We start from the raw sequence: 16183 nt of genomic DNA, 5'->3' as shown, positions 1-16183 counted from the left end.
GAACGCCATGATTCAAAATCTGCTTCACTACTTGGCTTAGGAATCCTTCCTGAAAAAGCACGGAGACGTAGTGAAGTTGTGGTGCTTATGTCTGGGTTTCGGACCACATGCTCAACAACAACCCTTTGTATTTGTGGTGGGTTGAGATCAGGGGCTGTGAGTGATACTCTTGGAGTTGGTCCAGTCTGGCTTTGACGAGGTCGTGCCCCCTGCTGGTCAGTGGAAACCTGTCTGGCAGGAGGTGAAGACAATTGCTGCTGCTCCAGTTCCCTTACTTCTTCCTCTACACCAATGTCCTCATCTACTCCATTTTCCTCATCATATTCAATTTTTCCATCATCACCTGCTCCTGCCTCATGCAAATGTTGACCAATCTGCCTCATTACTGTCTTCAAGACATCTTCAAACCGGTGCCCGCTGCGATCAGCAATATGCTTGAGCTCTTTGAGGTAATTGGGAGGGGGACTGCTGCTGTCCTCCGTGGCGGCGTACTCACAGGCCAAAGCTGTGACGCGGAAAACAAGGTCGGCAACACTTTTAGAACAGTGGGTGTATGGCAGAAACGGCTCTAGAGTTGTAAAAGCAGTGGTATCTACAAACTCAGCGATCAGGTTTTTGAAGAAAGTACTTGCGGGATCATTTACGTAAAAATGACGGCTAAGATTCCCATAAGTACGCAAGTAGTCAAGAATTTCATTATCAGATTTTGTGTTAGACACACCGGAGATCATCACAGACTGTGATATATTTATGCCAGAAAGTGCAACTGAATCCATTTTTGATTTTATGTTCAGCAAAAGCGAAGTAAATAAGTAAAGAAAACTGTACGTAAGACCCCAAAATATTCACACACAAAGGCTCCTGGCTGGTTCGCCACTTGTAACGCGGTTAAAGGACCAGGGCGCCTGACTGCAGCCTCATAGACAATGAGCTATCAGATTAAGATTCGACTATGGAGCCTGAGGGTGTGAATAAAACACAGGAAACAAAAGTAGAGCTCAAATATATATATATTATGTTTGTTATGAGAAGTGTATAGACGGATGTACAAAAGAAATAAAAACATATGCATATATATCACAAACAAAAATAATGTTGACAATACAAAACAGCTTAGTAGGTTCCAAAAGGAGGTGGGATGAGGTGTAGTCCAGTATGTGATTTAGTTTAGTTCCATGGACCTGTGATAGGTCATTGTCAACAATTTGTGATTCAGTCCATAGGTTCACAATTCCTACCGCAACGTAGCGGTGGTCGGGTGGCTCGCCATCTCGCGCTGATCGCGGGAGAACAAAAAAAAAAAAAAAAAAAAAACCTGACCTAAACAAGGTCAAAAAACAGAAATTATCATTCACAGAAGAAAATGAAACAGCATTCTACTGCTGTGACAAAATAAATACATAAATAACAAAGTCAAGTAATCAATGCCACGTTTCATACAACAATCAATAAACCATCATCTCTTATAATGAATGTCATTCTAAATACTATTATAGAAAGACATTCTCATGGGTCCCATCAAAGTATATCAGCGTTAAAGCTAATAAATATTATCAAAAGTTAATCAAATATATTTACAAAACTCATTTAATCACAGGTGTTGCGCAACAGATTCAATAATGTAAATGGAATTTAACTCAATGCAAAATCTCATAGGCCGTTTCGGCATTTCATCAGAAAAGTAACAAAAAACATCCAAAACGGACAAAACTACAAAAATCAAATCACTCATTCAACTCTAGATACGTTAAATCAACATTCGGCCATAATGGAATAAACAAAAACAACAATATTCAACAGATGACACTAGTAATTGCACTTACTGTCGCTAGCCTAGCATTAGCTTACCGGCATTGTAGGATGTGCGATCGCGGCTCCGCATGTACATTAATTGTGACAAAATAAAACAAACAAATAACTCACCGTTGAGTCGAGTGTGAGGTAGTATAAAGATGAATGAATCGGCTGGGTTATTGCACGCTGTCAACTGGCCTGTAGTGCAAAATTTGTCGTGATCTGACAAGTACACCAACCACAGGGACAACAGCAGCCAGAGGAGCAGGGACATGCAGCTGATTGACCCGGAACTTATACAGGATTCATTCCCGCCACAATAAAGGGACTGGCGGAAGTGGGGTCAGAAGTTACCGTGGTTACAGGAAGGAAGGTACAGTAAGCTGGACAGAAGAAGAAGAACGAAGTGAACGGGCAGAACAAGTGGTGGTTAACAGGTCAGAAAGGTAAGAAGGAGCGAGGTTATGAAGGGCCTTGAAGGTGAGCAGAAGAAGTTTGAAAATTATCCGGAATTTCACAGGGAGCCAGTGAAGTTCCTGAAGAACAGGGGTGATGTGCTGGTAGGAGGGGGTTCTGGTGATAATGCGAGCAGCAGAGTTCTGAACCAGTTGAAGCTTATGGAGGGATTTGAGCTTTAGAAAATTAGAGGTAAACCAGGATTTTACCTCGGATAGACATTCTGTAAGGGAAGAAGGTGGGAGGGAGGAATCAGGTTTGCAAGAGAGATATAACTGGGTGTCATCAGCAAAACAGTGAAACTGAAGATCAAATTTGCGGAAGATGGTACCTAGAGGGAGGATGTATATTATAAAGAGAAGAGGGCCTAAAACTGAGCCTTGGGGTACACCAGAGGTGACGGGGAATAGGCGAGAGCGGAATGATCTTAGTTGAATAAACTGGGAACGGTCGAGGAGATATGATTGAAACCAGGCGAGGGGTGTGTCAGAGATGCCGAAAGAGGAAAGTCTGCTTAGAAGGACAGAGTGAGAAATGGTGTCAAAGGCTGAGCTCAGATCTAAAAGGACGAGAATGGTGAGAAGACCAGAGTCAGCTCCGATTAAGAGATCGTTAGTGACTTTAAGTAGAGCAGTTTCGGTACTGTGACATGAGCGAAAACCAGATTGAAATCTCTCATAACCAGGTGTAAATGAAGTTGAGCTGCAACCACTTTTTCGAGTATCTTAGAAATGAGGGGTAGATTGGAAATCGGACGGAGGTTGTTAAAGTTGTTAGGATCTAAAGAAGGTTTTTTCAGTATAGGAGTGACTAGAGCAGTCTTCAATAAGGAGGGAACGATACCGGTGGTGAGAGAAGAGTGAATGATAGCACAGATGAGTGGGAGTAAAGAAGAGAGGCAGGATTTCACAAGCCCCGTGGGCATGGGGTCAAGATGACATGTGGCAGGCTTTGATTTACATATTAACTCGGAAATATCAGATAAATCAGGAAGATGAAAAGTGGAAAATGGCTCAAAAAGGAGAAAAGGTTCTGGAGAGGGCGTAGACACAACATTCGATCTGAGTTGCTGGTGGATGTTATTGATTTTCGTAGTCCAGAACAGCATCAAGGAGTTGCATATTTCAGAGGAATAGAAGTGCGGTGGTAAAGCGTTGGGGGGTTGAATTAGTTTGTTGAAAACTGAAAACAGAGTCCTAGCATTACCCTCATAAGAACTGATAATACCAGAGTAGAAGCTTTGTTTGGCCTTGTTAATGGAGTCTTTATACTGAAGTACATGGTATTTATAGATTTCTGAATCAACAGTTAAACCAGATTTCTTATATTTACGCTCTAGCTGCTGAGCTTTGGCCTTCAGAGCTCGGAGGTCAGAGGTAAACCAGGGAGCAGAGCGAGTGAAGGAAACAGAGTGGGTTTTTACAGGAGCCAGAGAATCAAGGACAGTGCGTAGACAATTATTATAATATAACAACAAATCATCAGGAGTAGAATAGAAGTCCGGAATCTGAACATTGTCCAAACTGGTAGTGAGAATGTCCATATCAATGTTCTTGATGTTGCGGGTCCAGTTAGGCCCATAGTTGGACTTAAGATAAAAAATGTAAAAGTTATAGGGCCTTCGGAGCTGACTGCCTGTCCTGCAGACTTTATACTCCCTATATTAAGTATCTCTTTGTGGTTTCTAAACATGTAAAATTTTCCATCATGGATGTGGCTCAGTTAACCTCAATGGGAAGATGTACTTTGGCTGAAACTTATTGTTCGCTCTCTTTTTCTGTTTCCTCAGGATTAAGGAGCTGTTCCCAGGCACAGAAATCGAAATGTTTGCCCATTTCATTGGTGAGTCTCTGAAGAAGACTAAGACCAGAGAATTTGTTCCTTCCCAAGAGGAAATTATTGCACTGCTTAACAGACAGGAAATGACCACCGCAGTCTACTGCCATGGGGGAGGCTCCTGCAAGATTTCTATTAACTCCCACACCACTGCTGGAGAGGTGAGCGATCTGCAGTTGCAACATAGAAATTTTTAAAGGTTTCTCTGCAAGCCGGCGCTGGGATTTTTTTTTTTTTACCTTAGCATGCACAGCAGGGGAAAGAGCCATACTAATGTGCCCTAAAGGCGTGGTTTTAATTTTGTCTTTTATTGTTCAGGTGGTGGAGAAGCTAATCAGAGGTCTGGCAATGGAGGACAGCAGGAACATGTTTGCCCTCTTTGAGCACAACAACAGTGTTGACAAAGCGGTGGAAAGCAGGGTCCTTGTCGCTGATGTTTTAGCTAAATTTGAAAGGTATGTTTTACACCACATGGATACATTTTTAACAGATAATATGTTTTATCATGCAAACACTTTAAGAGGTACATAAACATTTATGTCCAGGACATGATGAGAAGAAAAGAAGATATTGCAGTGATAGATAAAAACAGATGTGAAAGTGATAGTTTTATGCGTTCTTCCTCAGACTGGCTGGCAGTGAGGAAGCCCAGGATGAAGGCCAATGGAAACTATATTTCAAACTCTACTGTTTCTTGGATGTGGAAAGCATGCCAAAGGAAGGAGTAGAGTTTGCATTCATGTTTGAGCAGGTATGCTTAACCATTCATATTCTAGTTTATTTAAGAGAAAATCAAGTGCATAGTTTGCATCATTGTGTTTTTTCGTCTTCCTTCAGGCCCACGAGAGTTTAACCAGGGGTCACTTCCCTGCCCGTGAAGAGACCCTGCAGCACCTTGCCGCTCTCCGCCTACAGTTTCTGTATGGAGACAAAACAAGAGTCACGTGGAACCTGGAAAACGTCTACCCCGTGGGTCGCCTGCGCAATCGCATCTTACAGTTTACCAAGGTGGGTGGAGCCTCGGGGTCAGGCCAAACTTTGGAGCGTCGGAGGACCAGTTTCCTCGATGGGACGCTGCGTCGCGGGCTGAAGACGGGCTCCATGAAGAAGCAGCGCATGGAGGAGGAGCAGATGCTGGAGATGTGGATAAAGGAGGAGATGTCTGCAACCAGGGCGAGCATCATGGAGAAATGGTCCCGCCTCAACGGTTTGGACCAGCACCAGGCTATGCTCAAATATATGACTATCATCAAAGAGTGGCCTGGATATGGATCCACACTGTTTGATGTTGAGGTAAGCTTAAATCTTAAACCGCATTGCTGTCAGTAATGGACCAGTCCGAGTTTTTATTCCCTGCATTATTACTTCCGATACATTAACAATGGGACCCTGTAGATGCTAAGTATTGATCGAGCGCTTTCTTTCTCTTAAAATCTAAAATTTGTTCACTTCACTATGTGAAATGATTTCTTTGAAGTTGAAAACTGAAGTGTGATTAATCGCCCTGCTACTGCTTTTCCTACATCATCATAATTAATGTTTCTCCAGCAGGAACACTGACATTGACCTGTTACATTGTTTCAGCTCGTAAAAAAAAGCCTTAACATCTGCAACTAAAACCTGAACGTACATTTAGAAATAGAAGTGAAAGGCCTGTAAATTTAGAAATGCAAATTTCACATATTTGGACTCATGTGACGCAAAACCTTCAACCTCTGGGTGAAATTCCTTCATTTGAACCTTTCATTCAACCCCAACCTCATCTGAAGTGGACTTTTCTGTTTGATTTGTCTTCCATTACAGGAGGAGCTGTGCTTAGCTGTTTTTTTTTCTTAAGTTTCAAAGCCATGACATCATAGTAGTGGGATTTCTTAGCTCCAAAGATGATACTGATGCCTTTGGTTAGCTGGTGTGATTTGAATGTAACTCAGAGCTGAAACGCCAAAACTTTATAACGATAATAGCAAAGAAACTGTATATATGTGGGTTATCATTATATCTGGCCTATACCCAGTCTGCCTAGTTCATTATCAGCCTGCAATATTAAACTGACAATTGATAATACTGTATTTTCGTGTCTTGGCAGTGCAAAGAAGGAGGATTTCCACATGATCTGTGGTTAAGTGTGAGTGCTGAGAATGTGTCCGTCTACAAACGAGGGGAGCCAAAGCCTCTGGAGACCTTTCCTTATGAACACATCATCTTCTTTGGTGCTCCACAGCCCTGCACCTACAAGATCACTGTGGATGAGAGAGAAATGTTCTTTGAAACCCCGCAGGTACACATGTTTGTCCTCTTTGTTTTCATTAGCGGGAGCTTCTTTTCCAAGAGTGATAAAACATTGTGGCGAGAACAAAAGGGCCACAGTTCCAGACAAAGAGGAGTCGGTTCCCCTTAATTTAAACATTACTTTTTTAGTGCAGCTTTTAAAAATAAATAACTTTCATCTGTATATTGGCAGGTTGGAGAGATCACCAAGATCATGAAAGCTTACATAAACATGATCGTGAAGAAGCGCTGCAGTGTGAAGTCTGTATCCAGTTATGGAACCAGCTGGATCAGGTGATTCCACTGGGCAGGACCACAGCACGCACTCAGCCACCGACACCTGGCAAAGGAAAGGCAACAGAGATTTTGACTTGAGCAGCGTAGCAACACGGGCAATCTCCACTCAGAAAGATTCCTTTCTGCCATGACACAATGTTGATTCTTTACTGCTTGAAGCACATGTGGGAACCATTCAAGCGATGGTTTGCCGCCGCCCTCCGTGCAGTCGCCGAAAATGTCAGCTGATCGCATTTCTCTTTACACTGGTCCTTTCTCACGTTACTTGAAAAGCTATTCAGGTGTCCTTTCACGGATTTATTTTAATGTACAGGCTAATTCGCAGGAGCTCGCGTGCTCTTTCCTCCCAAATTTCATCGCAAAATCGACAGTTCAACTCTCTGATTGCCACTATAGCGCTTTTCTTCCCCATTTAGAGGTCGTAAATGTGTTGCAATGGAAAACAAACACTGACTGAACTGGCACCTTTAAAAGCGGTTATTCTGTTGAATACTGCAATCCGTTGTGATGAATGTTCCCCTAAAATGGAGTTTCCCTCAGGTTATTGTGTAAAATAACTGTCATTCTCCCAGGAAGCAGAAAGTTTAGCCTCTTCACTTTGCCTTGTGGCTATTGTAATAGTTTTAAGAGTAGACGTGGCCTTGCAGGATCATAATATAAAATGGTGAGTTGCAGTTCTAACTGCAGTTTGCTTCGTGTAAGACAAGAACGAGAAATTAAATGTGAATATCAACTGCACCACAGTGTCTATAAACACTGTATTGTCTCATAAGGCGATGATGAATAAATCGGTCATAATATTTGTGCTTCTGTCCTCAAACAGGCACTCTGAGTCGAGCTGATGTCATGTTTGAGCTGAGTGTATGTAAAAGCCAAAGCTGATGTTCGCGGACGTGTTTGACAAAGCATACATGAAAACGCCTTCTCTGATTTTTTTTGTTGTTTGTTTGTTTGTTTGTTTGGGGGTTTTTAAGCGATGTCAGCAGCCATGTGAGGATGGGTTATTTATTTATTGAAGTGTAAAAATTGTTTGGGAGAAGCGAATTGTGTTCTTGAAATGCAGTGACGCAGTTTTGTAGTAAGTTTCTGTGTCTGTTATTTGTGGACGGAGCGATGCAGAAAAACTGATGTGTTTCAGAAGCGGACGAGCTGTTCATAACTTACTGTTGATTTTTAGCCACTCTGTGTCATGTTTCTCAGCTTCCGCCACTGCTGAAGTAATTGCTGTGTGTGTTGCCCTCAGCACCCAACTCGCTGAGTTTCTGTCTCACTAACCAGAAGACGTTTGCTGCGCTTATGCCATTGTTAAAGAACACAAGTGAATCAAGCTTATGCCAACCTACAGTATAGTTCATGATAGGATGATGCGATCGCAACATATTAAACTTAGTATTTACCTCACATTACATCACTGTCTTCCATAGCTCTCCAATCATACTCACTTTAGGCGCTCTGGTCAGCTGCCGGCGGCCAAACCAGAGATTGATCTTGCCATCGATGATGACTGTATTTCTGAGATTTCTGATTGTTTTGAAGAAGAATCAGAAAATGTTTTATATCAGAATTTAAAGATGCTTTAATAAATTATTGTATTTCAAAAGCTGTTTGAATCTTGTCTTTTATCATATCTACCTGACAACATATTGACATGACAACATTTATACTGTAAGGTAAAGACCCACTCTCTGTGAGTAAACTCTTTCCTGATGGTGGGAGGGAAAAACTCCCTATGAACAGGAGGGAACCTTCAGCAGAACCAGGCTTGGGGAGGGCAGCAAACTGCCATGGCCAGTTGGGGGGGGGGGGATAAAACAGCACATGGAAATGAAACAAAACACAAACCAAAGAAAAGACGAGACTTTATGACATGAAAATATTGCAAAACGCTACCACATCTCACTTACGGTCCCGCTACAGCATTTTAATCAGGTTGAGCTCAGGACTTTTCTGGGCCATTGCAACACCCTGATCCTTTTCTCTTTCAGCTGTTCTCTTGTGGATTTTTTACTGTGCTTGGGAACATTGTCCTGCTCTGTAGCACACAGATGGCCTCAAATTTGACCCTAGAATACTTTACAGACGAGTTCACGGTCGAATAAATGACTGCAAGGTGCCCAGATGCCGTGGCTGCAAAACACACCCAAATCATCACCATTCCACCATCATGCTTGACAGCTGGTATGAGATGTTTGTGCTGATATGCTGTATTTGGTTTTCAAGTAACGTGGTGCTGTGCATTATGACCAGTCATCTCCACTTTAATCTCGTCTGTTTTGAAGGCATTGCGCCAGAAGTCTTGTGGTCTGTTCAGATGCAACTTTGCAAAGCTAAGCTGTGGTGCCATGTGCTTTTAAAAGAGAGGATACTTTCTCCTGGCATCCTTCCAGACAAGCCATACTTGTTCGGTCTTTTTCCAATTGTATTGCCATGAACTTTAAAATTTAACATGCTAACCGAGGCCTGTCAAGTCGGAGATGTAGCTCTTAGGATTTTTGCAGTTTCTTTGAGGATTACACAGTCTGATCTTGGAATGACTTTAGTGGCACCGGAAGATTGGCAATCGTCTTGAACATTTTCCACTTGAGAATAACATTTTGTAGAATGATGAACTTTAAATTGCTTGGAAATGGTCTAATAACCTTCCCCAGATTGCTACTCTAAGATCAATACTGATTTATTTCCTGCTTCCACTGTGTTAATACACACCTGAGAGCAGCAAACTGCCAAAAGTAATGCTTTTATAGAGGTGCTCACACTTGCTGGTGATCAGCTAATCCTTAGTAGAACCTGATAGATAGATAGATGGGACTGCTGCTGGTTGGTAGTGCTGGGGTCAGTAAAGTCGTATTAAAGTCCGTAATTATACACCATAAATTATTTTCTGCTTGTATTTTTGTTTTATAAACTCAAATCTGCAAAGTTTTAAAAGATAAGGGAAGACAGGAAATACTTTATTTATCCCAATGACAGCGAAATCACGGTGTTACAATAGCAGAATAGCTTGGAAAGGCACAAAATTAATCTAAAGAAGATAGAAAACACAACAAAACCCCAATAAAGCTCACTAAAACGTCAATATTATACGATAAGAAGCTTGAATCTAGAATGAATGCAAGCATTGTGGTGCGAGGTGGTAAAGATTTTCCATGTCTGTCAGATACGGAGTATAAATAATATAAGTGTTTTTTTTTTTCTGGTATGTGCTGAGTCTCAGAGAGCTAATGAGCACAGTGCGTCCTTGCTCTCCGCTCTCCCTCCCAATAATAAAACATGTTTTTCAATGAGATGTGTCACCCTGCAGCTGCTTGATGACACCAGCGTCAGGAGTTCGTGACGTCACCGCTAGTAAACCAGGGGTTCAGCTTCACTCCTCTCGAGCCTTTCTGTTTTTTCCATGCAGTCCAGCGCTCGTGTCACCATGTACAGCCCGTCCGCCTTTGTTTTTGTCCTAATTTCCTGCGGTATTATTACAGTTACAGCGCAAACACCGACTCCTGCTCCAGCGGACAGTAAGTTTGTTCTTCTTGTATGTGTTAGTGCAGCGCTTTGTTTTGGAGTGCCAGAGACGGGTCAGGAGGCAGTCACATGACATCTACACAGTGGACTTATCGTGATCGTAGAAGCAAATGTAAAGATAATCCTCAGTGGCTTTATACATATTCTTGTAGTATTCACACACACACACACAAACACAAAAGAAAAAGTTTCTTTTGCCTGCCTCAGTTAGGCTAACGTTACTTCTTTTGTTGCAGTGATCCTTAATATGTCACAGAAAGTTAAATTCTCTCAGGGTTATATTAGTTTACTTCTTGTAGGTGTGTGTCATAGCTTTTCTCTGTTTCAGCTCCCTGTGCCTTGAAATCCAACACCACTTGTGATGAATGCTTGCAGAATGTGACAGTAAGTTTCCTGCAGTTCAGCCAAAAACATATCCTGTAAATGTTTGCCATAAAAAGGGGAAGTTATAAGATAAAATGTAACTGTTTATGACTGTGTTTGTTGCAGTGCCTGTGGTGCATAACAACCAAAAAATGCATCGAATACCCGGTGAAGAGCATCCTGCCCTCCAACAGCGTTTGTCCACTGAATGATGCACGTTGGGGGCTATGCTGGCGTAAGACTGGCACACACACTTGTTACCATTATTATTTAATGCGTGATGTTTGCATGGGGGAAATATATTTTTTTACATTGTCCAGGAAAGCTTCTCAGTTGTGATGACTTTCTCATTTTCTTGCTGGACGGTAAAATGAATATATGAGTTTGGACTTTGAGTTCAGTTTGAAGATCTTACTGCAGCTGTAAGTTGTCTGTAAAATACATTTATGACATTTTAGACTTTGAACAAATAAGTGAAAAAAAGCCCAAACTGCAAGATTAACCAGTAAGAAAAATAATTTGTAATGTACCATGTCAGCCAAGAAAGAAAAACTTATAAGTGTGCGTTTTTCCCCTGTTTTGTGGTGCAGGTCTTCTTCATAAATCATAATCATCTTTGAGTAAAATACATTAGCATCTTTTCCACTTAGTAGTTCATTGCTATGTTTACTTAATGATAAGATTTGCTCATGCAAGCTGGCGTTTTTTTTACGCTGTCCTTGTGTCCACGTTTGATTTACAGTCAACTTCCAGATATTGATCATCACCGTGTCAGTGCTGGCTGGTATTATCATCATCGCTATTCTTGTTTGCTGCTTCTGCTGCTGCAAGTGTGAAAAAATTGGGTAAGCATTAAGTCACATGAAGTGCTCACTGTTAAATCTGGATCAAAATGTAAGCAGAAGCAGGAGGAGGAGGACGAGGAGGATGGGAACACAATGGGTTGTTATTCTGTGAGGCTAGGCTGATACGGCTATCTCCAGAAGGCTGCCAGAATTTGTGGCTGCAGTAACTTTGGTCTTTCTGATTTTATAACTGCCTTCAATTTTGTTGCTCTGTAAATGTATAAAGCTAAAAGCAAATGCTCATATTTGATATATAATATAAATGTCTATGTGCAGATACATAAAGGTGGTGAATTGATGTAAACAAAAATGTCTTTTTAATAGGAGAAAGAGAGAAGACATGCAGATGGAGCGACAAACTCGGCTGAGGAAGGACCGCCAGAAAGCGAGGTGAATGTCTGTGGAGTATGTGTTTTAACTTAAATCTTCACGCATATAACACAATTTCAGAGTGTCTGATTAACTGAAACCTTACTACTGTGCCTGACTCAGATGGGCAAAATATTAAGTTCTGTGTAAGGTCTTGAGTAAGTTGATCCATATACTGTAGTATAAAGGACCCAAGGCACGCAAAGGTTTTATTTACAATGTTATTGAATTTTCCTGCTTGTGCAGCTTTCCACCTGCCTCACTCCAGTGCAGCACACAGCTCTCTCATCAACTCCTGGCATCCTGCTCATATAGGGGAGGCATGATTAAGTAATAGAGATCAGCTGTGTGGGTCAGCCTCCTCTGACGCCACACCCTGATAATGATAATGAAATAAATCTAGTTAGGCTCTTTGCTCTTTTGGAGCAAACGCCATCAAAAACCCATGCCAGGTGCTTCACAGCCTTCCCCTGTTTCTTTTTCTTCATGGGCTCCAGGCCAGCAACTGTCTTGTGATGTTGGGCATGCCCAGGACATCTCTACCTTCTCAGGCTCTCTTCTTCCACGGTCCATCGCTCTATCTGTTGCTGCAGGTTGATGTTGCTCATTTTTTATGGCCACTAGAGGCACTAGTCCACGAAAGCTTTTGTAGCTCTCCATGTCTGCTTCGCACAGAAGCAGAGACTCTACATTTTTCATAACTATACAGTTATGAAACATGAAGATTGTTCACAAAGTCTCCCAGATTATTAATTAGTCATCTAAGTCTTAAACCGAATTTAACATTTATCCTTTTGATGGACATGAACATTCACAGGTTATTTGTACAATCAATCTCAACTATCAAGTTTTAGCCATTAAACATAGAATTAATGTTACTTTAGGCTGTAGTATATGTTACCACAAACCTAACCAGTGACTTAAACACTGGCATGTGAAACTTTTAAGGTAATCGTGTGTAAAAATCGAACTCATCCATAAGGAACTAAATGTGTTACGTTATTATGCGGCATAAAATCATTGATGTTACATCAAAAATAAGAAACATAATGTCACGTGTTTATTGTTGAGATTGAAAATGAATTTAACTTCATTAGATAAACAGCAGGCTGATCTCATTCCCGGGGTGCTGGTTCATTTTGCTCCTGGACACCATGCTGGAAAAGTAAATATTCTGGGAATCCAGCGCTACTGTTTGGCTTTGTGTTTCATCACAACTGTTATAATTGAATTAGACTAATTGGACGGTGCCAAAAAAGAGCAAAAAAGATTGACAGGCAGGAAAGGTTTTTTTTCTGTGAAAATTTTGCTTTCTACTTCATAAACTAAAATAAGTAAATAAGTGTCATGTGACAGTGTCAGCGTCCTCTGTTGCCTAACAATTTGTCTTTGTTTCCCTCTCAGGAGGTCAGAAATGCAGATGAGGCACGATGAAATCAGGCACAAATACGGTGAGACTAATTCCTTTTTCTGTGTGGCTTAAACTGGTTATGTCTGTGAAGGTTCTCAGTCATCCAGGTCATCGTAGTCAAAGGAGCTTGCAAAGAAAAGCGTCTGGACTTCTTTAAGTTGCTTGAAGACGTTTCACCTCTCATCCGAGAAGCTTCTTCAGTTCTAAGGTCAAATGGTGGAGAGTCCCAGATATAAACCTAGTGGGAGTGACCCCCCACAGAGGGACAAAAGGACCCCCTGATGATCCTCTAATCGCCTGAGCCAAGGTGGGAAACTGGGTGTGGGTCCCAATCAGCCAGAGTTTCGGGTGTGTTCATTGTGAAACCTGGCCCCACCTTATCATGCGAATTCCTGAGGTCAGATGGCCCAGGATGTGAGTGGGCGTTAAGGCGTCTGGGAAGGGATCTCAAAACTGGATTATAGATGGCAGAGAGTTGGTGTCGTAAACCCCCGCCTCTGTTCAAAGATGGTCGCTCACAGTGGACATAGATGGCTTCTTTCACTCCTCTTTCAAACCATCTGTCCTCTCTGTCCAAAATGTGAACATTGGCATCCTCGAAAGAGTGTCCTTTATCCTTAAGATGCAGATGGACTGCTGAGTCTTGTCCTGTGGAGGTGGCTCTTCTGTGTTGTGCCATGCGCTTGTGAAGTGGCTGTTTGGTCTCTCCAATGTAGAGGTCTGAGCATTCCTCGCTGCACTGTACAGCATACACCACATTGTTAAGTTTGTGTTTTGGCGTTTTGTCTTTCGGGTGAACCAGTTTCTGTCTGAGCGTGTTGCTGGGTCTGAAATACACTGGGATGTCATGCTTGGAGAAAACTCTCCTGAGTTTCTCTGATACACCGGCTACATAGGGGATGACAATGTTGTTGCGTCTGTCCTTCTTATCCTCCCTCGCTGGTGACCAGACACCAGCGAGGGAGGATAAGAAGATGAGATCCTGAGATCCCTTCCCAGACGCCTTAACGCCCACTCACATCCTGGGCCATCTGACCTCAGGAATTCGCATGATAAGGTGGGGCCAGGTTTCACAATGAACTCACCCGAAACTCTGGCTGATTGGGACCCACGCCCAGTTTCCCACCTTGGCTCAGGCGATTAGAGGATCATCAGGGGGTCCTTTTGTCCCTCTGTGGGGGGTTACTCCCACTAGGTTTATATCTGGGACTCTCCACCATTTGACCTTAGAACTGAAGAAGCTTCTCGGATGAGAGGTGAAACGTCTTCAAGCAACTTAAAGAAGTCCAGACGCTTTTCTTTGCAAGCTCCTTTGACTTAAACGGGTTATGAAATGTAAATTTTGATTATCAGAGAGGTTTGTTTTGAAAGTGCTCAGTTTGTATGCGCAGTGATCAAACAGCAGCAAAATAGAAAAAAAAAATAAACCACAACACTATGATGAGATAGATTAAGGAACAGATAAAGATAATGGAATCTGAGCAGAAGAAAACAAAATGTGAAAATTAAAAAACCCATTTACACAAAGAGGGCGGAAAAAAGCTATCATTGAGTGCCATCTACTGGAGAAATACTGTACTGCACATATTTGATAAACTACAATTCAGTGTCAAAAGACTTAGATTTTAAATCACATTAATGAAATGTAAACCAAACTTCCCTGAATAATTTATATTTTGGACTCAGTTTTATTGATTACACATCCTTCTTTTCAATTATTCTTCTCAGGTATGTCGAAGGATAACCCATACGCCCGTATGGATGATCATTGAGAAGCAGCCGTTCGTTAAGTTGATCCTATTGAAGCCAGTAACACGAAGATACAACCTACAAGGAGCTCATGATAAACTGTGACTGTCTGATTGATTTCAGCGCGACAGTGTTTTCAGAATACTCTTAGCCTGATGCTGCACTGTTTTGCTTGATTAATATTTCTTATGCATTAATTTCAATTTAATTTGAAAAAGCAAGCATCCCCAGTTTAGTTTGTAAAAGTCCAAAGCTGACGAGTGCTGTGGTGCTTCTTCTGTAACAAGCAGTTTCACTTTCATACTACAGTTACAATATTCTCGATTTGACTCATCCATGTCTGCAGCTCAACACTTCTTTTTCTTTAAATAGTTCATGTAACATATTTGTCCTTTTCTCCATTTTTATTGCATTCCAGAATTATTTTCGTTTTTTATTGAACAAAAGAAAATGCATGTTTTTGAACTGCATCTGAATCATCTGCCAATAAAAAATAAATAAATAAATAAAAATCATACATTTTTTTAGTTGTTTTATTTTTTTCCCTCTGTCTCTCTCACACATGCTCTTTTATGTTTTGGCCTATGAACAAATCAAATTTCTAAATATTTTTAATAAGTTAATTTTCCAAAATATCTCAACTGACAGTGGAAATTAAGCAATCTAAGAATGTTTCAGTTCCTGAGAATAATATTCTGCTCACTTGTTTGGTCTTCTGGTCCAGCCCCACCATGACAATAACAAAACGGATAATACGTTTTGGGATGATTCATCACTCATTTTTGTAATTTTGGCTCTTATACACCACCTCTGTGGATTTTGATTACAGACATTTTTCTATACAGTCCCAAATTTCTGTACAAATTAATCTTGGTTTCATCTGCCCAAATAATTTTTTTCCAGAACTGTGTAGGCTGTTTTAGAATCTTTCTGGCAAAGTCTACTCTGGATTTCTTGTTCTTGACTGTAACCAGTGGCTTGCACCTTAAACTAAATCCTCTTTCTTTACGTTCATGAAGGCGTGTCTTGATTGACAATAATACACGTCCCTCCTCAGGAGCATTCTTGACTTAGCTGGATGTTGTGGAGGTGGTTTTCTTATCCATGGAAAGAATTCTGTAATCATGCACTTTAGTCCTTTTCAGAGTTTTTGATAACTCTCTGATATGTTTATTTGTAATCTTGAATCTCAAAGCTGACAAAACAGTTTATGCAACACTTTGCAAAATCACTGCTCATCCATGATATAATAACAAGAAAAGGTGTGACTATCCAAAAA

The 16183-nt window shown here is 41.3% G+C and overlaps 2 protein-coding genes across 4 annotated transcripts in view; both read left to right on the top strand.

Annotated features, from left to right (window-relative positions):
• Window positions 1–8251, top strand: part of myo10l3 (myosin X, like 3) — a 67888-nt gene extending 59637 nt beyond the window's left edge. The window contains exons 36-41 of the mRNA XM_085248449.1: window positions 4040–4247; window positions 4405–4541; window positions 4714–4837; window positions 4924–5379; window positions 6173–6364; window positions 6548–8251. Coding sequence (XP_085104575.1) covers window positions 4040–4247; window positions 4405–4541; window positions 4714–4837; window positions 4924–5379; window positions 6173–6364; window positions 6548–6652 — 1222 coding nt within the window. The 3' untranslated portion in view covers window positions 6653–8251. The remainder of the gene's footprint in view (window positions 1–4039; window positions 4248–4404; window positions 4542–4713; window positions 4838–4923; window positions 5380–6172; window positions 6365–6547) is intronic.
• Window positions 8252–9980: 1729 nt separating this feature from the next.
• pttg1ipb (PTTG1 interacting protein b) lies at window positions 9981–15419 on the top strand. 3 transcript variants are annotated; one of them, XR_014888889.1, is made up of 8 exons: window positions 9981–10160; window positions 10496–10551; window positions 10657–10765; window positions 11273–11375; window positions 11700–11765; window positions 12242–12337; window positions 13149–13195; window positions 14884–15419. XR_014888889.1 is itself a non-coding variant. In XM_085248662.1 (7 exons), exons 1-7 carry the CDS (start codon window positions 10046–10048, stop codon window positions 14925–14927), a joined length of 540 nt encoding a protein of 179 aa, XP_085104788.1. In that variant the 5' UTR covers window positions 9984–10045; the 3' UTR covers window positions 14928–15419. The 3 variants fall into 3 exon arrangements, 1 of the variants encoding a protein (XP_085104788.1); XR_014888890.1 differs by lacking the exon at window positions 12242–12337 and having other exon boundaries at window positions 11700–11780; XM_085248662.1 differs by lacking the exon at window positions 12242–12337 and having other exon boundaries at window positions 9984–10160.
• Window positions 15420–16183: the final 764 nt, after the last annotated feature.

Source organism: Mchenga conophoros, linkage group LG16, assembly GCF_057382185.1.
Source record: "Mchenga conophoros isolate Kocher_MC1m ecotype Shallow Benthic linkage group LG16, M_conophoros_male_GT1.1, whole genome shotgun sequence".
NCBI classification, from domain to species: domain Eukaryota; kingdom Metazoa; phylum Chordata; class Actinopteri; order Cichliformes; family Cichlidae; genus Mchenga; species Mchenga conophoros.
Note: the sequence above shows the minus strand (reverse complement) of the source record. Positions and strands in the feature narration are given on the sequence as shown.

What these genes read in the sequence shown, in the direction of transcription:
- pttg1ipb (XM_085248662.1), top strand. Translation starts at nt 10,046, where the DNA reads ATGCAGTCCAGCGCTCGTGTCACCATGTACAGCCCGTCCGCCTTTGTT. An exon ending in GACTCCTGCTCCAGCGGACA is followed by an intron (nt 10,161 to 10,495) that starts GTAAGTTTGTTC and finishes TCTCTGTTTCAG; the next exon opens with CTCCCTGTGCCTTGAAATCC. An exon ending in TGAAATCAGGCACAAATACG is followed by an intron (nt 13,196 to 14,883) that starts GTGAGACTAATT and finishes TATTCTTCTCAG; the next exon opens with GTATGTCGAAGGATAACCCA.